The sequence below is a fragment of the Carcharodon carcharias genome, chromosome 4 (genome assembly GCF_017639515.1).
Source record: "Carcharodon carcharias isolate sCarCar2 chromosome 4, sCarCar2.pri, whole genome shotgun sequence".
Classification (NCBI taxonomy): Eukaryota; Metazoa; Chordata; class Chondrichthyes; order Lamniformes; family Lamnidae; genus Carcharodon; species Carcharodon carcharias.
The window spans coordinates 162,645,544-162,667,168 of record NC_054470.1 but is presented as its reverse complement, the minus strand read 5'-3'; the positions used below and the strand labels follow the sequence as shown (position 1 = coordinate 162,667,168).

The 21,625-nt window shown below is 44.6% G+C and overlaps 1 protein-coding gene across 1 annotated transcript in view; it reads left to right on the top strand.

The window, feature by feature from the left end:
• The window catches only part of arsb (arylsulfatase B), a 125,528-nt gene that overhangs the window by 23,022 nt on the left and 80,881 nt on the right, over nt 1–21,625 (top strand). The window contains exons 2-3 of the mRNA XM_041185479.1: nt 15,381–15,567; nt 16,665–16,855. Coding sequence (XP_041041413.1) covers nt 15,381–15,567; nt 16,665–16,855 — 378 coding nt within the window. The remainder of the gene's footprint in view (nt 1–15,380; nt 15,568–16,664; nt 16,856–21,625) is intronic.

The window sequence follows — 21,625 nt, the reverse complement described above, 5'->3', positions numbered from 1 at the left end:
CCCCCGTCCTTTTTGTTTTTCCCAATAATTTATATAGAATTTTCTTTTCCCACATACTTCCATTATTTTTAAGTGTATTTCCATCCATTGTTTTATCTCTACCTTTTAGCCTATTTCGATCCCTTCCCTCCACCCCACCCCCACTAGGGCTATCTGTACCTTGCTTGTCTTGCTCTCTACCCTTAATTAGCACATTCCTTTAGATAATATCACCACCTTTAACACCTCTTTGTCCTTTTGTCTGTGACATTTTTTGGTTATCTCCACCTATCACTGGCCCTCCATCCAGCTCTTCTTGTCCCACCTTAAACCAGCTTATATTTCATGAAAACAAAAAAACTGCAGATGCTGGAAATCCAAAACAGAAGCAGAAAGACCTGGAAAAACTCAGGTCTGGCAGCATCGGTGGAGAAAAGCACAGTTGACGTTTCGAGTCCTCATGACCCTTCAACAGAACTAAGTAAAAATAGGAAAGGGGTGAAATATAAGCTGGTTTAAGGGGGTGGGGGGGGGCGCGGTGGAGAGGGGTGTTGGGACAAGCAGCCAGTGATAGGTGGAGATAATCAAAAGATGTCACAGACAAAAGAACAAAGAGGTGTTGAAGGTGGTGATATTATCTAAAGGAATGTGCCAATTAAGAGTAGAGAGCAAGACAGGCAAGGTACAGATAGCTCTAGTGGGGGTGGGGTGAAATAATACTAAAAGGGTATAAAAGGTATAGATAATGGATGGAAATACATTTACAAATAATGGAAATAGGTAGGAAAAGAAAAATCTATATAAATTATTGGAAAATCAAAAAGGAGGGGGAAGAAACAGAAAGGGGGTGGGGATGGAGGAGAGAGTTCATGATCTAAAATTGTTGAACTCAATATTCAGTCTGGAAGGCTGTAAAGTGCCTAGTCGGAAGATGAGGTGCTGTTCCTCCACTTTGCGTTGAGCTTCACTGGAATAATGCAGCAAGCCAAGGACAGACATGTGGGCAAGAGAGCAGGTTGGAGTGTTGAAATGGCAAGACTGGGTAATGCTTGCGGACAGACCGAAGGTGTTCTGCACAGCGGTCACCCAGTCTGTGTTTGGCCTCTCCAATGTAGAGGAGACCGCATTGGGAGCAACGAATGCAGTAGACTAAATTGAGAGAAGTGCAAGTGAAATGCTGCTTCACTTGAAAGGAGTGTTTGGGCCCTTGGTGAAGAGAGAGGAAGTGAAGGGGCAGGTGTTGCATCTTCTGCGGTTGCATGGGGCAGTGCCGTGAGAGGGGGTTGAGGAGTAGGGGGTGATGAAGGAGTGGACCAGGGTGTCATGGAGGGAACGATCCCTATGGAATGCTGCTGGGGAGGGGTGAAGGGAAGGTGTGTTTGGTGGTGGCATCATGCTGGAGTTGGCAGAAATGGCAGAGGATGATCCTTTGAATGTGGAGGCTAGTGGGGTGATAAGTGAGGACAAGGGGGACCCTATCATGTTTCTGGGAGGGAGGAGAAGGCGTGAGGGCGGTTGAGTGGGAAATGGGCCGGACACGGTTGAGGGCCCTGTCAACTACCGTGGGTGGAAAACCTCGGTTAAGGAAGAAGGATGACATGTCAGAGGAACTGTTTTTGAAGGTAGCATCATTAGAACAGATGCGATGGAGGCGAAGGAACTGAGAGAATGGGATAGAGTCCTTACAGGAAGCGTGGTGTGAGGAGCTGTATCAAGGTAGCTGTGGGAGTCGGTTGGCTTGTAATGGATATTGGTGGACAGTCTATCACCAGAGATTGAGACAGAGAGGTCAAGGAAGGGAAGGGAAGTGTCAGAGATGGACCATGTGAAAATGATGGAGGGATGGAGGTTGGAAGTAAAATTAATAAATTTTTCCAAGTCCCGATGAGAGCATGAAGCAGCACCGAAGTAATCATCGATGTACCGGAGAAAGAGTTGTGGGAGGGGGCCGGAGTAGAACTGGATCAAGGAATGTTCCACATACCCCATAAAGAGACAGGCATAGCTGGGGCCCATGCGGGTACCCATAGCCACACCTTTTATTTGGAGGAAGTGAGAGGAGTTGAAGGAGAAATTGTTCAGTGTGAGAACAAGTTCAGCCAGATGGAGGAGGGTAGTGGTGGATGGGGATTGTTCGGGCTTCTGTTCAAGGAAGAAGCAGAGAGCCCTCAGACCATCCCGGTGGGGGATGGAGGTGTAGAGGGATTGGATGTCCATGGTGAAGAGGCGGCGGGGCCAGGGAACTGGAAATTGTTGATGTGATGCAAGGTATCAGAGGAATCACGGATGTAGGTGGGAAGAGACTGGACAAAGGGAGAGAGAAGGGAGTCAGGATAGCGAGAAATGAGTTCCGTGGGGCAGGAACAGGCTGACACGATTGGTCTACCGGGACAGTTCTGTTTGTGGATTTTGGGTAGGAGGTAGAAGCGGGCCGTCCATGGTTGGGTGCCTATCAGGTCGGAAGCTGTGGGAGGAAGATCTCCAGAGGAGATGAGGTCAGTGACAGTCCTGGAAACAATAGCTTGATGTTCAGTGGTGGGGTCATGGTCCAAGGAGAAGTAGGAGGAAGTGTCTGCGGGTTGACACTCAGCCTCCGCGAGGTAGAGGTCAGTGCGCCAGACAACAACAGCACCACCCTTGTCAGCGGGTTTGATAATTTCAGGGTTGGTCCTGAGAGAATGGAGTGCAGTAAGTTCAGACAGAGACAGGTTAGAATGGGTGAGAGGAGCAGAGAAATTGAGACGACTAATGTCACGCTTATATATCACCCCTTTTCTATTTTTTCTTAGTTCTGTTGAAGAGTCATGCGGACTCAAAACGTTAACTGTGTTCCTCTCCACAGATGGTGCCAGACCTGCTGAGTTTTTCCAGGTGTTTTTGTTTTGGATTTCCAGCATCCGCAGGTTTTAAGATGTAAGCTAAAAGCAAAAAACTATCTGTTTGACCAAGCTTTTGGTCATCTGAGCCTGTACATCCTCATGTGGCAGTGTCATACTTTGTTTTATAATGCACCTGTGAAGCACCTTAGGATATTTTGTTGCCTTAAAGGCGTCGTACAAATATAAATTGTTCTCGTTGGTAAAGAAGAGCTTCTAAATCCTGAAGGTAAAATAAGTATTTTGAAGTACTATGCTGCTCATCCACTATGTTCTACTGTACTGCTTTGTTCTTTACCCTGCCAAATAAAGTAAATCTGCAGAATGTTGCAACACCAAAGTGATGGCTTTAAATTGTTAACATTAGATAAAGTCAGCTACAAGAATGGTATTGCCAGGAGATAACATGCTGCTTATGTTGTGTACACATCTGGTAATATGAGCTTATCAGATGAGGGTTATCAGAGAACACAGTGAGATCATCCTTATCTGCCGCAAGGGAGTTCTTGTAATGTTTACTGTGATTCCTTGGAGATGTGCAGTAATAACCCAGAATAAGCAGAAAAAGTGTATAAAACAAAAACAGAATTACCTGGAAAAACTCAGCAGGTCTGGCAGCATCGGCGGAGAAGAAAAGAGTTGACGTTTCGAGTCCTCATGACCCTTCGACAGAACTTGAGTTCGAGTCCAGGAAAGAGCTGAAATATAAGCTGGTTTAAGGTGTGTGTGTGGGGGGCGGAGAGATAGAGAGACAGAGAGGTGGAGGGGGTTGGTGTGGTTGTAGCGACAAACAAGCAGTGATAGAAGCAGATCATCAAAAGATGTCAACAACAATAGTACAATAGAACACATAGGTGTTAAAGTTAAAGTTGGTGATATTATCTAAACGAATGTGCTAATTAAGAATGGATGGTAGGGCACTCAAGGTATAGCTCTAGTGGGTTTTTTTTTTATATAATGGAAATAGGTGGGAAAAAGGAAAATCTTTATAATTTATTGGGAAAAAAAAAAGAAGGGGGAAACAGAAAGGGGGTGGGGATGGGGGAGGGGACTCACGACCTAAAGTTGTTGAATTCAATATTCAGTCCGGAAGGCTGTAAAGTCCCTAGTCGGAAGATGAGGTGTTGTTCCTCCAGTTTGCGTTGGGCTTCACTGGAACAATGCAGCAAGCCAAGGACAGACATGTGGGCAAGAGAGCAGGGTGGAGTGTTAAAATGGCAAGCGACAGGGAGGTTTGGGTCATTCTTGCGGACAGACCGCAGGTGTTCTGCAAAGCGGTCGCCCAGTTTACGTTTGGTCTCTCCAATGTAGAGGAGACCACATTGGGAGCAACGAATGCAGTAGACTAAGTTGGGGGAAATGCAAGTGAAATGCTGCTTCACTTGAAAGGAGTGTTTGGGTCCTTGGACGGTGAGGAGAGAGGAAGTGAAGGGGCAGGTGTTGCATCTTTTGCGTGGGCAAGGGGTTGTGCCATAGGAGGGGGTTGAGGAGTAGGGGGTGATGGAGGAGTGGACCAGGGTGTCCCGGAGGGAGCGATCCCTACGGAATGCCGATAAGGGGGGTGAAGGGAAGATGTGTTTGGTAGTGGCATCATGCTGGAGTTGGCGGAAATGGCGGAGGATGATCCTTTGAATGCGGAGGCTGGTGGGGTGATAAGTGAGGACAAGGGGGACCCTATCATGTTTCTGGGAGGGAGGAGAAGGAGTGAGGGCGGATGCGCGGGAGATGGGCCGGACACGGTTGAGGGCCCTGTCAACGACCGTGGGTGGAAAACCTCGGTTAAGGAAGAAGGAGGACATGTCAGAGGAACTGTTTTTGAATGTAGCATCATCGGAACAGATGCGACGGAGGCGAAGGAACTGAGAGAATGGGATGGAGTCCTTACAGGAAGTGGGGTGTGAGGAGCTGTAGTCGAGATAGCTGTGGGTGTCGGTGGGTTTGTAATGGATATTGGTGGACAGTCTATCACCAGAGATTGAGACAGAGAGGTCAAGGAAGGGAAGGGAAGTGTCAGAGATGGACCACGTGAAAATGATGGAGGGGTGGAGATTGGAAGCAAAATTAATAAATTTTTCCAAGTCCTGACGAGAGCATGAAGCAGCACCGAAATAATCATCGATGTACCGGAGAAAGAGTTGTGGAAGGGGGCCGGAGTAGGACTGCAACAAGGAATGTTCCACATACCCCATAAAGAGACAGGCATAGCTGGGGCCCATGCGGGTACCCATAGCCACACCTTTTATTTGGAGGAAGTGAGAGGAGTTGAAGGAGAAATTGTTCAGCGTGAGAACAAGTTCAGCCAGACGGAGGAGAGTAGTGGTGGATGGGGATTTTTCGGGCCTCTGTTCGAGGAAGAAGCTAAGGGCCCTCAGACCATCCTGGTGGGGGATGGAGGTGTAGAGGGATTGGACGTCCATGGTGAAGAGGAAGCGGTAGGGGCCAGGGAACTGGAAATTGTTGATGTGACGTAAGGTGTCAGAGGAATCACGGATGTAGGTGGGAAGGGACTGGACAAGGGGAGAGAGAAGGGAGTCAAGATAACGAGAAATGAGTTCTGTGGGGCAGGAGCAAGCTGAGACGATCGGTCTACCGGGGCAGTTCTGTTTGTGGATTTTGGGTAGGAGATAGAAGCGGGCCGTCCGAGGTTGGGCAACTATCAGGTTGGAAGCTGTGGGAGGGAGATCCCCAGAGGAGATGAGGTCAGTGACAGTCCTGGAAACAATGGCTTGATGTTCAGTGGTGGGGTCATGGTCCAGGGAGAGGTAGGAGGAAGTGTCTGCGAGTTGACGCTCAGCCTCCGCGTGGTAGAGGTCAGTGCGCCAGACAACAACAGCACCACCCTTGTCAGCGGGTTTGATGACAATGTCAGGGTTGGACCTGAGAGAATGGAGTGCAGTAAGTTCAGAGAGAGACAGGTTAGAATGGGTGAGAGGAGCAGAGAAATTGAGACGACTAATGTCGCGCCGACAGTTCTCAATGAAAAGATCGAGAGAAGGTAAGAATCCAGAGGGAGGGGTCCAGGTGGAGGGAGAATATTGAAGATGGGTAAAAGGATCCGTTGAACTGGGAGAGGACTCCTGCCCAAAGAAGTGAGCCCGGAGACGAAGACGGCGGAAGAAGAGTTCAGTATCATGCCGAGCCCGAAATTCATTGAGGTGAGGGCGTAAGGGTATGAAACTAAGTCCTTTGCTGAGCACTGAACGTTCAGCATCGGAGAGGGGAAGGTCAGGGGGTATAGTGAATACACGGCTGGGGTTGGGATTGGAAGATGGGGTGGGGATGGAGGGACAGGCAGGGGTGGAGGGTCCTAGATGGGTGTTGGTGTCGATGAGTTGTTGGAGCTTGCGTTCTCTTTCTCTTTCTCTCAAGTGCTAAGGAACGCAAGCTCCAACAACTCATCGACACCAACACCCATCTAGGACCCTCCACCCCTGCCTGTCCCTCCATCCCCACCCTTTCTTCCAATCCCAACCCCAGCCGTGCATTCACTATACCCCCTGACCTTCCCCTCTCCGATGCTGAACGTTCAGTGCTCAGCAAAGGACTTAGTTTCATACCCTTACGCCCTCACCTCAATGAATTTCGGGCTCGGCATGATACTGAACTCTTCTTCCGCCGTCTTCGTCTCCGGGCTCACTTCTTTGGGCAGGAGTCCTCTCCCAGTTCAACGGATCCTTTTACCCATCTTCAATATTCTCCCTCCACCTGGACCCCTCCCTCTGGATTCTTACCTTCTCTCGATCTTTTCATTGAGAACTGTCGGCGCGACATTAGTCGTCTCAATTTCTCTGCTCCTCTCACCCATTCTAACCTGTCTCTCTCTGAACTTACTGCACTCCATTCTCTCAGGTCCAACCCTGACATTGTCATCAAACCCGCTGACAAGGGTGGTGCTGTTGTTGTCTGGCGCACTGACCTCTACCACGCGGAGGCTGAGCGTCAACTCGCAGACACTTCCTCCTACCTCTCCCTGGACCATGACCCCACCACTGAACATCAAGCCATTGTTTCCAGGACTGTCACTGACCTCATCTCCTCTGGGGATCTCCCTCCCACAGCTTCCAACCTGATAGTTGCCCAACCTCGGACGGCCCCGCTTCTATCTCCTACCCAAAATCCACAAACAGAACTGCCCCGGTAGACCGATCGTCTCAGCTTGCTCCTGCCCCACAGAACTCATTTCTCGTTATCTTGACTCCCTTCTCTCTCCCCTTGTCCAGTCCCTTCCCACCTACATCCGTGATTCCTCTGACACCTTACGTCACATCAACAATTTCCAGTTCCCTGGCCCCTACCGCTTCCTCTTCACCATGGACGTCCAATCCCTCTACACCTCCATCCCCCACCAGGATGGTCTGAGGGCCCTTAGCTTCTTCCTCGAACAGAGGCCCGAACAATCCCCATCCACCACTACTCTCCTCCGTCTGGCTGAACTTGTTCTCACGCTGAACAATTTCTCCTTCAACTCCTCTCACTTCCTCCAAATAAAAGGTGTGGCTATGGGTACCCGCATGGGCCCCAGCTATGCCTGTCTCTTTATGGGGTATGTGGAACATTCCTTGTTGCAGTCCTACTCCGGCCCCCTTCCACAACTCTTTCTCCGGTACATCGATGATTATTTCGGTGCTGCTTCATGCTCTCATCAGGACTTGGAAAAATTTATTAATTTTGCTTCCAATCTCCACCCCTCCATCATTTTCACGTGGTCCATCTCTGACACTTCCCTTCCCTTCCTTGACCTCTCTGTCTCAATCTCTGGTGATAGACTGTCCACCAATATCCATTACAAACCCACCGACACCCACAGCTATCTCGACTACAGCTCCTCACACCCCACTTCCTGTAAGGACTCCATCCCATTCTCTCAGTTCCTTCGCCTCCGTCGCATCTGTTCCGATGATGCTACATTCAAAAACAGTTCCTCTGACATGTCCTCCTTCTTCCTTAACCGAGGTTTTCCACCCACGGTCGTCGACAGGGCCCTCAACCGTGTCCGGCCCATCTCCCGCGCATCCGCCCTCACTCCTTCTCCTCCCTCCCAGAAACATGATAGGGTCCCCCTTGTCCTCACTTATCACCCCACCAGCCTCCGCATTCAAAGGATCATCCTCCGCCATTTCCGCCAACTCCAGCATGATGCCACTACCAAACACATCTTCCCTTCACCCCCCTTATCGGCATTCCGTAGGGATCGCTCCCTCCGGGACACCCTGGTCCACTCCTCCATCACCCCCTACTCCTCAACCCCCTCCTATGGCACAACCCCTTGCCCACGCAAAAGATGCAACACCTGCCCCTTCACTTCCTCTCTCCTCACCGTCCAAGGACCCAAACACTCCTTTCAAGTGAAGCAGCATTTCACTTGCATTTCCCCCAACTTAGTCTACTGCATTCGTTGCTCCCAATGTGGTCTCCTCTACATTGGAGAGACCAAACGTAAACTGGGCGACCGCTTTGCAGAACACCTGCGGTCTGTCCGCAAGAATGACCCAAACCTCCCTGTCGCTTGCCATTTTAACACTCCACCCTGCTCTCTTGCCCACATGTCTGTCCTTGGCTTGCTGCATTGTTCCAGTGAAGCCCAACGCAAACTGGAGGAACAACACCTCATCTTCCGACTAGGGACTTTACAGCCTTCCGGACTGAATATTGAATTCAACAACTTTAGGTCGTGAGTCCCCTCCCCCATCCCCACCCCCTTTCTGTTTCCCCCTTTTTTTTTTCCCAATAAATTATAAAGATTTTCCTTTTCCCCCCTATTTCCATTATATATAAAAAAAAAACCCACTAGAGCTATACCTTGAGTGCCCTACCATCCATTCTTAATTAGCACATTCGTTTAGATAATATCACCAACTTTAACTTTAACACCTATGTGTTCTATTGTACTATTGTTGTTGACATCTTTTGATGATCTGCTTCTATCACTGCTTGTTTGTCGCTACAACCACACCAACCCCCTCCACCTCTCTGTCTCTCTATCTCTCCGCCCCCCACACACACACCTTAAACCAGCTTATATTTCAGCTCTTTCCTGGACTCGAACTCAAGTTCTGTCGAAGGGTCATGAGGACTCGAAACGTCAACTCTTTTCTTCTCCGCCGATGCTGCCAGACCTGCTGAGTTTTTCCAGGTAATTCTGTTTTTGTTTTGGATTTCCAGCATCCGCAGTTTTTTTGTTTTTATATAGAAAAAGTGTATAGGCTATGTCTAAGGGGTTTACACTTTACACAAAAGCCTTTAAATAAATTGAAGGAAGGGCATAGTTGCTGGAAATCTATAGAAAAGAATGGAGCTGCTGTGGTAAGGCCACACTGGTTAAAGTGAGCAATGAGTCTCACTGAAAATAAATGAGATGTTTTGGGTCTGTAGTTTGATCACTCTATGTGCTGCTTTTTTTTTTAAAAAAAAAGCATACATTTAAAGTGTTATTGAAAAAAATTGCAACAACTGTTTGCATCACTGACAAACTTCTCATATGAAGTTTGAGTTGATTATTCTAGAAGTTGAAGCTGTCTGAAACTCCACCAAATCATAAAATGCCCCTTTAGTACTGTAGAACAATGCCAGCAGCATTCGATGTTTTTTCTAATCCGTTCACACAATGTTCAGGTGAATTATCTCCATAAACAGTCAGTGATGTGGGATCAAAGCTTTTGGTTGCGCTAGATAACTAGCCAACAGAAAAACAACTTCCAAGACACAAGAGCCTTTGTGCAAATATTCCCAAAGGCACTAAAAAGAAAATAGACTAGAGACAGACAAATAAACAAAAGACATTAGAGGGATACAGCAACAGGGAAAAGGAAGACTTGCAAAAAATAAACATTTTTTTCTTGCATAACAAAAATACTTTAAACCAAGTATCAAGGCACTAAGTGGCATTTTCAATTTCTTTCTCTCATTGGGGTGCTTATATAAGAAGGTACAAAACTTGCATTTATGGAGTCTGTTTAACACAAAAAGAATGATGGTGTTTCACGGAGCAATAGTAGAGAGATTTTGAGGAGGCATTGAAGTGGGAGAGAAGCAACATGATAATGTACTTGAAGAACATGATAACGTATTTTGCAGGGTATTGGGGAAAAGCTTGAGGTGTGGAAATTGGACAGCTCTTTAAAAAAGCCAGCAGATGGACCTCACGAGAGAATGAATGGCTGCTTCCTGTGTGATGAAATTTTATGATTCTGTAAAAGAGGAGAGAGTTAATGAAGAGGACCAGGGAGTATGACCAAGTTGTTGGAGCTTTGCCAACTCTGGTGGTGCAGATGGAGGGGAGATAGAAAATAAGCTGGCGTCAGAAGATTGAAGAACAAAGACTGAGATGTAGGACTGAAGAAGATTCTGGGGCAAGATGTGGGTAAGGATATGGAGAGACCTGTAAATAAAGATTTTTTTTCATTTGATGTATGGGGCAGAGACAAAGTCAGTGGAGGTCAGCAAAGACATGGGTGACTAAGTCATAATATAATTGTTTGGAACAATTTGGAGTTTCTGTAGGACATTGCTTGGGAAACCATCAAGTAGGGACATTGGTGAAGTCAATTCTGGAGATGGATAAAACATAGATAAGGATTTCAGTAGCACTGGGAATGAGAAGCCTTGAAGCTCAACTTGGAGTCAAACCAGGGAGATGAATGGAACTGGGGATTTTGAGTTATGGGTAAATGAACAGAGTTTTTAGAAGAACCTAAATTGAATGACTCTGGTAATCAATGTTCAAAACAATGTGACTGCAGCAGTATTTTACTATTATAATGCTCGTGGAGTTGGAAAACCTTTGAAGAGATATTTGAATCTCTAGTGGCCAACTTCAAGGAATCGCATGACAAGATTTCAAGTTTTAAGACTTTTACTGTAACAAATAAACTAAAAGCAAATGTTACTAAACAGCACTTAGTGGGCAATAAGTACTCAAACTACATAAAAGATGAAAGATTTGCTTTTTCCTGTTTCACCAAGTTGTAACATTGAGTAGTCATCAATAGGTGCTTCTCTCAGTTTCTGGAAAAGTCCCAAACTGTATACCAGCAGAAAGGCCCACTTTGGCAAAATCCATTCCTTAAAATACCATAGGATGTGCCTCTTCAACCAGAGACCATCTCCTCTCCTGTGTTCTGCCTGATAGTCTACAGAAAGACACACATTTTCCCCTGCTGACCAGACTAGCTGCAGAACTTTGGCCCTCTGTGAGATCTCTCTCTCTCTCTCTCTTTCTGTTTGAAATCTCAGATACACAAAGTCTGTCCACAGTGAGCCCCAGCTGCTCTTGTCTTTGTTTCAGTTGCAAACATCTTGACTTGCAGCCCTCAGCAATCCCCATGGCAACCAAGCCACTTGGCCTGTTGCCAGGCAGAACTCATAGCAGATTACATGACTCTCTTCATTACCCCATTTTTCCTTAGGGACACTTTAAAACATCATAACCTTATAAAGTTCGCATTCATAGCAGTTACTAATGTGTTTTAACCATTCATGCTCTAAATTAAAATGCCACACTAGAACCTTGCTCACTGTGGTGGATGTTGTACAGCAATTTGAAACAACTGGTAAACCAAACAGTAAAAACGAGGCAAGAGAGAAAGGAACTAATATGGGAAATGGACAAAGTACAAATCTAAGAGTAAATCAGAAGATAAGGCCAGACATTGCAAAAATAATAAAAGGACAAAATTAAAGGCCCTGTATCTAAACGCATGTAGCATTGGCAACAAAACGGATGAACTGTTGGTGCAAATAGAAATAAATAAGTACCATCTGATAGCTTTTACAAAGATGTGACTGCAGGATGACATAGCTTGGGATCTGAAAATTGAAGGGTATGTGACATTTAGGAATGGCAGGAAGCTAGGAAAAGGTGGAGGGATGGCTCTGTTAATTAATGATGGTATTAGCACTTTAGAGAGGGATAACTGAAATTCAGGAAGCCAGATTGTAGAAGCAGTTTGGGTTGAGATGAGAAACGATAAAGGCAAAAAGCTGCTAGTGGGAGCAGTGTACAGGCCCCCTAATTGTAACTTCATGGTAGGACAGACTATAAAGGAAGAGATAATGGGAGCTTGTCAGAAAATTGCAGAGATAATCATGAGGGATTTTAATCTACAGATAGACTGGAAAAATCAGATGAGCAAAGATAGCCTAATGAATTCATAGAATGTTTTCGGGATAGTTTCTTGGAACAGCATATTCGGGAGCCAACCAGAGAGCAGGCTTTGCTAGACTTGGTATTGTGCATCAAGATGGGATTAATTGATAACCTCATAGTGAAGGCACTCCTAGGTAGGAACAATCATTATTATTGAATTTTACATTCAGTTTGAGGGAGAGAAGAGTGCATCCAAAACTAGTATTTTAAACTTAAATGAGGGAAAATGTGAGGGCATGAAAGCAGAGCTAGTTAATGAACTGGCAAATGAGGTTAATGGATAGCTCCATGGAGATGCAATGCCAGACTTTTAAGGGGGTATTTCAGAATACACAGAATGGACATGTTCCAATGAGAGAAAAAAATTCCAAGGGGAGGACCCACCATCCGTGATTAATTAAAAAAGTTAAAGATAGTATCAAACTTAAAAGCATATAAATGCGCAAAGACAGGTCGGAAGATTGGACAGAATATAAAGAACAGCAAAGAATGGCCAAAAGATTAATGAGGGAAAAATTAGAGTATGAGAGAAAGCTAACTGGAAATATTAAGACGGATTATATAAGAGTTTTTCTATAGACATTTTAAATAAGAATTAACAATGTGAGTGTTGGTCCTATAGAAAGTGAATCTTGGGAATTAATGGAAAGTAAGGAGATGGCAGATGAATTGAACAGGTATTTTGCACTGGGCCTGAATATAGAGGTTATAAGTAACATCTCAGAAATAGTTGTAAATCAGGAAATGGAAGAGAGGAGGGAGCTCAGGAAAATTACAATCACCAGAGAAGGGGTATTGAGCAAATTGTTGGAGCTGCTGGCTGACGAATCCCCAGGTCCAGATGGACTTCATTCTAGGGTCTTGAAAGAAGTGACTAATGAAATAGTTGATGCGTTTGGTTTTAAATTTCCAAAATTCTCTAGATTTGGGGAAGGTTCCATTAGATTGGAAAATAGCAGATGTAACTCTTATTCAAAAATATAGGGAGACAGAAAGCAGGAAACTACAGGCCAGTTAGTTTAACATCTGTCATAAGGAAAATGTTAGTCTATTAAAGATGTTGTAGCAGGGCACTTAGAAAAGTTTTAAGGCAATCAGGCAGAGTCAACATGGTTTTGTGAAAGGGAAATCAAGTTTAACCAATTTAATGGAGTTCTTTGAAGGAGTCACGTGCTGGTGGTAAAGGGGAACCGGTGGATGTACTGTACTTAGATTTCCATAAGGCATTTGATAAGGTACCACATCAAAGGCTATTGCGGAAAATAAAAGCTCATGGTGTAGGGGTAACATATTGTCATGGATAGAAGATTGACTAGCTAACAGAAAACAGAATAGGCATAAATGGGTCTTTTTCTGGTTTGTGGGATGTAACGAGTGGTGTGCCAAAGGGATCAGTGCTGGGGCCTCAATTTTTTACAATTTATATAAATGCTTTGGATGAAGGGACAGGTTTTATGGTTGATAAATTTGCTGATGACACGAAGATAGGTAGGAAAGTAAGTTGTGAGAAGGCTGTAAGGAGGCTACAAAGTGACATAAATAGGTTGTGAGTGGGCAAAGACCTGGCAAATGGAGTATAATGTGGGCTAAAATGAAATTGTCCATTTTTGGCAGGAAGAATAAAAAAGCATATTATCTAAATGGTGAGAGATTGCAGAGCTCTGAGATTTAGAGGGATTTGGGTGTTTTAGTGCACGAATCACAAAAGACTAGTATGCAGGTACAGCAGGTAATTAGGAAAGCTAATAGAATGTTATTGTTTATTGCAACAGAAATTGAATACATAAGTAGGGAGGTTATGCTTCAGTTATACCGGACACTGATGAGACCAACACTCCAACCTGCTCTCATGCCCACATGTCCGTCCTTGGCCTGCTGCATTGTTCCAGTGAAGCTCAACGCAAACTGGAGGAACAGCACCTCATCTTCCGATTAGACACTTTACAGCCTTCTGGACTTAATATTGAGTTCAACAATTTTAGATCGTGAACTCTCTTCTCCATCCCCACCCCCTTTCTGATTTCCCCCTTTTTTCCAATAATTTATATAGATTTTTCTTTTCCCACCTATTTCCATTATTTTTAAATGTATTTCCATCCATTGTTTTATCTCTACCTTTTTAGCCTATTTTGATCCCTCCCCCCCCCCCCCCAATTCCAACCCCCCTATAGGGCTATCTGTACCTTGCTCATCCTGCTTTCAACCCTTAATGTTACCTATTATCACATTCCTTAGATAATATCACCACCTTCAACACCTCTCTGACCTTTTTTGTCTATGACATCTTTTGGCAATCTCCACCTATCACTGGCCCTCTATCCAGCTCTACTTGTCCCACCCACCCCCTTAAACTAGCTTATATTTCACCTCTTTGCTATTTTTACTTAGTTCTGTTGAAGAGTCATACGGACTTGAAACATTAACTGTGTTCCTCTCCGCAGATGCTGTCAGACCTGCTGAGTTTTTCCAGGTATTTTTATTTTTGTAACTGATGAGACCATATCTGGAGTACTGTGTACAGTATTGGTCTCCTTATTTAAGGAAGGATCTAAATGCATTAGAAGCAGTTCAGAGAAGGCTTAGTCTAATACCAGGAATGAGTTGCGTTAAGTGGAAAGGTTGAACAGGTTAGGCTTGTATCCTCTGGAATTTAAAGTAAGAGGTGACTTGATTGAAACCTTTTAAGATCCTAAGGGGTCTTGACAGAGTGGATGTTTCCTCTTGTGGGAGAATCTAGAACTAGGGGCCATGGTTTAAAAATAAGGAGGCCGCTCATTTAAGACAGATGAGGAGAAATGTTTTCTGGGGGTATTGAGACTTTGGAACTTTCTTCCTCAAAAGACAGTGGAAGTAGAGACTTTGAATATTTTTAAGGCAGAGCTAGATAGATTCTTTATTTAAAAAGGGGTTAAATGTCATCGGGGGTAGGTGGAAGGTTACAATTAGATCAGCCATGATCTTGAATGACGTAACAGGCTTGAAGGGCTGATTGGTCTATTCCTGCTCCATGTTCATATGTTTGTATGTAAATTCTACAGCATTTAATCACCATCTTGCATTTATGCAGCACCTTAAAATAGTAAAACATCCCACAGTGCAGCAGCATCATTAAGCAAAATTTGACACCAAGCCACAGATATTAGGACAGGCAACCGACAGCTTGACCAACGAGGTAGGTTTTAAGAAGTGTCATTACTGTCAAATCCTATAGCCTCATTTTCTGTACATTGTGAAGAAGAAAATGGACCCCAGCAGATGCAGTCAATGTGTACAGATAATCGCTGTAAAATAATTAGTGCTTTGAGATGTCATGTGTTGCTTAGCAACAGTGCTTTCACACACAGCCACCTGCAGCTTAATTATTCATGGTTTCTCTCCAGATCCATACAGGTTTACAACATGAAATCATCTGGCCCTGTCAACCATACTGCCTCCCATTAGATGAAAAGCTGCTGCCTCAACTGCTCAAGGAGGCTGGTTATAGCACTCACATGGTGGGGAAATGGCACTTGGGCATGTACAAGAAAGAATGCCTCCCAACGCGGAGAGGATTTGATTCCTATTTTGGTAACTACTTTCTACATTTTAATGGTCAGGACATTCTCCCTGTCTGAGTTGAAGTTAGTTCATCCTTGTCTTGCACTTGTAAAGTTACAATGTAACTCCCACGGAGACTATCTTAGACCTCAAGTGGGGACAGTTTAACTAAAAATTAACTACAAAAATTGTCAAATCCTGTAGCCTCATTTTCTGTACATTGTGAAGAAGAAAATGAACCCCAGCTGATGCAGTCAATGTGTACAAATAATCTCAAAGCACAGAGATGACACCTCCACTACTTACTTCTGAAAAGGTATTTTTCACACGTTGACTGTTGGCTGCACTGGCTTGCTGTTTTACAAATGTTATTTCCAATATCCTACATCCCATTTTTAAACACAAAGAACATTGCTTCAGCTGTACCCACACAAAGAAACCGTGACATATGGTCACCAGGTTACACAGTGTGCTAGAATGTATAGCATGGTAGGAGTTGAGTTCAACCATCACTTCTGCACACTAGAGTTTTGCTGTCAATATTGTTTTTTTTTTTTACACTTCTTTCTCTGTACCTTCCCCCACTCCTCATTCTTAGTGCTTTTGCTGGTGTCAGCAACCTTCCAGTGCCTGACCCAAGGGCCAATCTTACTGTGAGACCATGCTGTCAGTGTAACCAGGCTGTTGAACCGTACAGCTGAGCTCAATCCTGCTGTCACAGTTACCCACACCTGCGTGCTGTCCAATAGGAGTGTTACTGGACCAGGAGCAGCATCCTTCACTATCTTTTCCCCTTATCCCCAGGACCTCCCCTCCCTGCCCTGCTTCGCTCAACCATCACAGCTCTGGGGCACAGAGGTCGGCTCTAGCTAAGATCAGCCAATTCAGCGTGGATGGCACAGGGGACTGAAGCTGCCACTTAGTTCTGAGCTGTCTGGCTCACAAAGGTACACTTAATCGTTTCGCCACCGAGGATGCTACCAATTAGAGACAGCCTTTCCCTTTCCAGTCAGTTATTCTGCTGAGCTCAGCAGTTTATAATTTTTCATGCAAGCTAAGAATGCTCTATACCAACCTTATCATTTTTCCATTTTGTTGCTTCAACTTTTCTTTCTTTTACACTTCAGGTTACTTGTTGGGCAGTGAGAATTATTACACTCATGACCGGTGTTATTTTATCGCGCCACTAAACGTCACTCGCTGTGCACTGGACTTGCGTGACGGAGAAGAAGTTGCTGCTGGATTTACAGACATGTACTCGACCCATTTATTTACGCAGAAAGCCACTGAGCTACTGTCCAAACATGACCCTATGCAGGTTGGTGCACACCATAAAAATTTTAATAAGCCTGTTTTTTTATGGCGGCCAGAAATGGGACTGTGAAGCTAGATTTGTGTAACTGCTAAGGTTGTCTGTCTGTTTTTTTGTACTTTGCTTGTCAAGCTGCCATTTATAGAGCAAGTCAGAAAAGGGACACCTTTTTTTAAACATTAATAAACCAAAAGGAACTTAATAAGTTTAGAGAATGACCTGCGAATGTAGCAAAGTAGCCATTAAGAACTATGACGGAAGGAAGTTCAGAAAGAAAAATATAGAAGGAAGCGGTTGAAATTGAGAGCAGTGGTGAGCTGGATATTTGAGCCAAAAAAACCTCGCACTGAAATGACTGACCCTGAGCTGCTGAATATTGTACCTAAGTCAGTAACAAGGAGGCCGGGGTGACTCTTTGGAACAAGAGAACGAAGGATTTTGAAAGAAAACAACACAATCGAGTGCAGCTAATATTGGCTGTTCTTTTTGCTTTAGTTTAAGGGTTTCTTGAAGATAAATATTATGCAAAAATTAAAACATGAGGCTGGATCCTATGCTGACGCTGGGATCCCCACACCCCAGCAAAAATTAATTTTTCAGATGACCACTCTTAATTAGTACGAGGCGGGATTTCATCATAGTTGGCAGGCCCCGGGGTGTAGGGGTAGCTTGTTGAATAGGGGAAAAAGGGAGGGTGGACGCAGGCAAAAACTGTAGGGCGGTAGCTTCTGGTTAGCACAGGGGGCAGGAAGGAGGTGGCACCTCTTCTCTCCACCACCCCCAACTCCATCCCCTTCACCGATCAGCAGCCTATAGAGTTAAACCTGCCAGGCTGCATATTGAGCGCAGGTCTCTCCTGCCACCCATTAAATCAGATCAATGCCAGGATGAGGCCCTTAACTGGGCATTAATAGCCCACTTGAGGGCATCAATTGGGCCACGGCTGGGCAGCCCACCCACTGCCTCCCCCCGGAGTCTAGGACCAGAGGGCATAATCTCAGAGTAAGGGGGCGCCCAATTTAAACAGAGATGAAGAGGAATTTCTTCTCTCGATGGGTAGTGAACCTGTGGAATTCTTTAGTACAGAGGGCTTTAGAGGCTGGGTCGTTAAGTATATTCCAAGTGGAGTTAGATTTTTAATCAGAAAGGGAATCAAGGGCTATGGGGAAAAGGCAGGAAAGTTGGAGTTGAGGATTTTCAGATCAGCCATGATCTCATTGAATGGTGGAGCAGACTCGATGGGTTGAATGACCTACTTCTGCTCCTACGTCATATGGTCTAAAATAGCGGTGGGGTGGAGGGTGGTGGGCCTGCAGCAATAACATGGAATCCTAATTTACGGGTCCACCCACCTGTTTTCCCGCCCGCAGGTGCCCCATAAAATTCAGCCGATGCGCTGATGAAGCTCTGTAACCTTAATTGCATCAGGAAGGGAGGGTGAATTTCTGAAGCACATGGATGAGTGTGTTGTTCGTGTGTATTGCACTGGTCCTGTTGCCTTAAATGCTATGAGTAAGGTACTACAGATCTAGAAGATTTTAATTTTTAATTCCCTGAGATCAAATGACCTCTGATTCGCCCAAAATCCACCAAAGGCTATCAGTTATCTGAAACCTTAGATACTGATTTTAATTTCTTTAAAACAATATTGACGCAAGTATAAAACATTGAGTCTGTAAATTGTTCTCCTGTCATTCCTGTTCTCCATACAAGATTTGTTCTTTATTTTTATGTTTTAAGAAATGGGAAGAAATGATCATCCAGGTTAGGCAGCAGATACAGTTTGACTACAGCATGCAGACTTCACGGCTATTTGTCTTGAATTGACATGTTTAACTGTTGAACCTAGTAAATATTCTTGATGGTATAAAGAATCCTTTCCTTTACCCCCCCCACCCTCCCAAAACGGTACAATTATCATTCTGTGTGTTATTCCTGCAAGTAGCATTGCAACTGGTCTTATTCTGAACTCCGCAGTCTAGTTATTGAATAAACTGACCCTAGTCTATTCCCAAAATGTAAACCAGGAAGCAAAATCTGTCTTTTTAAAACAGAGAAGTCATTTTGTTTTTTTTATTTCTACCTCAAATGCTGTGGTAACAATTTTGAAGGGGTGCATGTACCACAGAGCTGGGAGTCCATATATACCAGTCTTTGAAGTTGCTAAAAACAAAAACAGAATTACCTGGAAAAACTCAGCAGGTCTGGCAGCATCGGCGGAGAAGAAAAGAGTTGACGTTTCGAGTTCTCATGACCCTTCGACAGAACTTGCGGAGTTCATGAGGGTCATGAGGACTCGAAACGTCAACTCTTTTCTTCTCCGCCGATGCTGCCAGACCTGCTGAGTTTTTCCAGGTAATTCTGTTATTGTTTTGGATTTCCAGCATCCGCAGTTTTTTTGTTTTTATATTTGAAGTTGATAAGGTTGTTTAAAAAGCAAAAGCTGGATCCTGGCTTTATAAATAGACGCATAGAATACAAAAGCAAGGAAATTATGCTAAACATTTATAAATTGCCGGTTAGGCTTCAGTTGGAGCGTTGTTCCCATTCTGGACACCGTACTTTAGGGAGGATGTCAAGACCCTGGAGCAGGTGCAGAGGAGATTTACTAGAATGAGACCAGGGATGTGGGACTTCAGTAACATGGAGAGAGTAAAGAAGTTGGCATTGTCCCCCTTAAGGTAATGATATTAGGGAGAGATTTAATAGAGGTTTAGTATTTATAATAGGGCTGCAATATCATAGCAGTTAAGTCCCTGGACTAATCCAGAGTCCTGGCCTAATGACCTGGAGATATGAGTTCAAATCCCACCATGGCAGCTGGGGAATTTTAAATTAAATTAATTAAATGAAACTATAATAGAATGTGAGTATCAGTAATGGTGACTATGGAATTACTGGATTGTCAGACAAACCCATCTGGTTCACTAATGTCATTTTGGGAAGGAAGTCTGCTCTAGCCTATATGTGTGACTCCAGACCCAGCAAAGTGGTTAATTCTGAACTGCCCTTAGAAGTGGCCTAGCAGTTAGGGCAGTTAGTGTGGCCAATAAATGCTGGGTTTATCAGCGATGCCTACATCCCATGAAAGAACATTTTTTTGTGTTCTAAATCACAAAGGATCTTGTTATGAGTAAATAGGGAGGAACTGGTCAGGAGGGCAGAAAAGTGGCAAATGGATTTCAACTCAGAAGTGTGAGGCAATTCATTTAGGGAGGTCAAACAAGGCAAAAGATTATACAATAAATGGAAGGATACTGAGAGGTGCAGAGGAAGTAAGGGGCCTTAGAGTGAATGTCCACCAATCCCTGAAGGTAGCAGGACCAGTTGATAAGGTGGTTAAGGCATATAGAATCTTTTCATTTATTAGCTGAGGCAGGGAGGGTATGCTGGAACTACTTAAACATTAGTTAGGCCATAACTTGAATAATGTGTGCTGTTCTGGTCACCTCATTACAGAAAGGATGTAATTGCATTAGAGAGGGTACAGAGGAGATTTTACCAGGATGTTGCTAGAACTGGAAAATTGCAGCTATGAGAATATTTGATAGGCTGTGGTTGTTCTCCTTGGAACAGAGGAGGCTGAGGGGAGATTACTTGCAAGTGACCTGGATTGAGTGGCTGGGAAGGGCCTATTTACTTTAGCAGAGAGGTCAATGACTAGGGGGCATAGGTTTGAAGTGATTGGTAGAATAATTAAAGAGGAGATGAGGAAAAATATTTTCACCCATATGGTTGTGGGGATCTGGAACACTCTGCCTGAAAGGGTAGTAGAGGCAAAAACTCTCAACTTAGATGGTGTCTGGATATGCACCTCAAGTGTCGTAACCTCCAGCACAAAGCAGCCTCCATGATTGGCAACCCACCCACAAATAATCACTCCCTCCACCACGACCCACAGTGGCAGCAGTGTTTACCATTTGCAAGATGCACTGCAGGAACTCACCAAGCCTCCTTAGACAGCACCGCCCAAACTCATGACTACTACCATCTAGAAGGACAAGGGCAGCAGATACATGGGAACACCACCGCCTGAAAGTTCTCCTCCAAGTCATTCACCATCCTGACTTTGGAAATATATCACTGTTCATTCACTGTCATTGAGTCAGAATTATGGAGCTCCCTGCCTAACAGCACTGTGGGTGTGCCTACACCACACTGGACTGCAGCGTTCAAGAAAACAACTGACCACCAACTTCTCAAGGTCAGTTAGGGATGGGTAATAAATACTGGCCCAGGCAGCAATACCCATATCCCGTAAATGAATTTAAAAATGGCTGCGGACCAAATGCTGGAAGGTGGGATTAGGCTGGGTGGCTCGTTGTTCGGCTGGTGCAGACATGATGGGCCAAGTGGCCTTTTTGAGCTGTAAACTTTCTATGATTCTAAGAACTGCTTCCCATGGCACGAGGGTTGGTGACCTGATTGCTCTCATTGGAGCAAAAAAGAATAAGGGGAGGTTTACTAGAGGTGCTCAGAATTATGGAGGATTTTGATCAAGTAAATAAGAAGAAATGATTTCCACTGTCAGGAAGGTCAGTAACTAGATAACACAGATTTGAGATAATCAGCAAAAGAACCAGAAGGGAGATGAGAATTACTTAACGAGACTGGAATGCACAACCTGAAAGGGCTTTGGAAGCAGATTCAGTTGTAATTTTCAAAAGAGAATTAGATATGTACTGGAAAGTGAAGGAAATTGTCAACCAATGGGGATAGAGCAGGAAAGTAGGACTATATGGGTAGTTCTTTACAAGGAGCTGGCACAGGCATGAT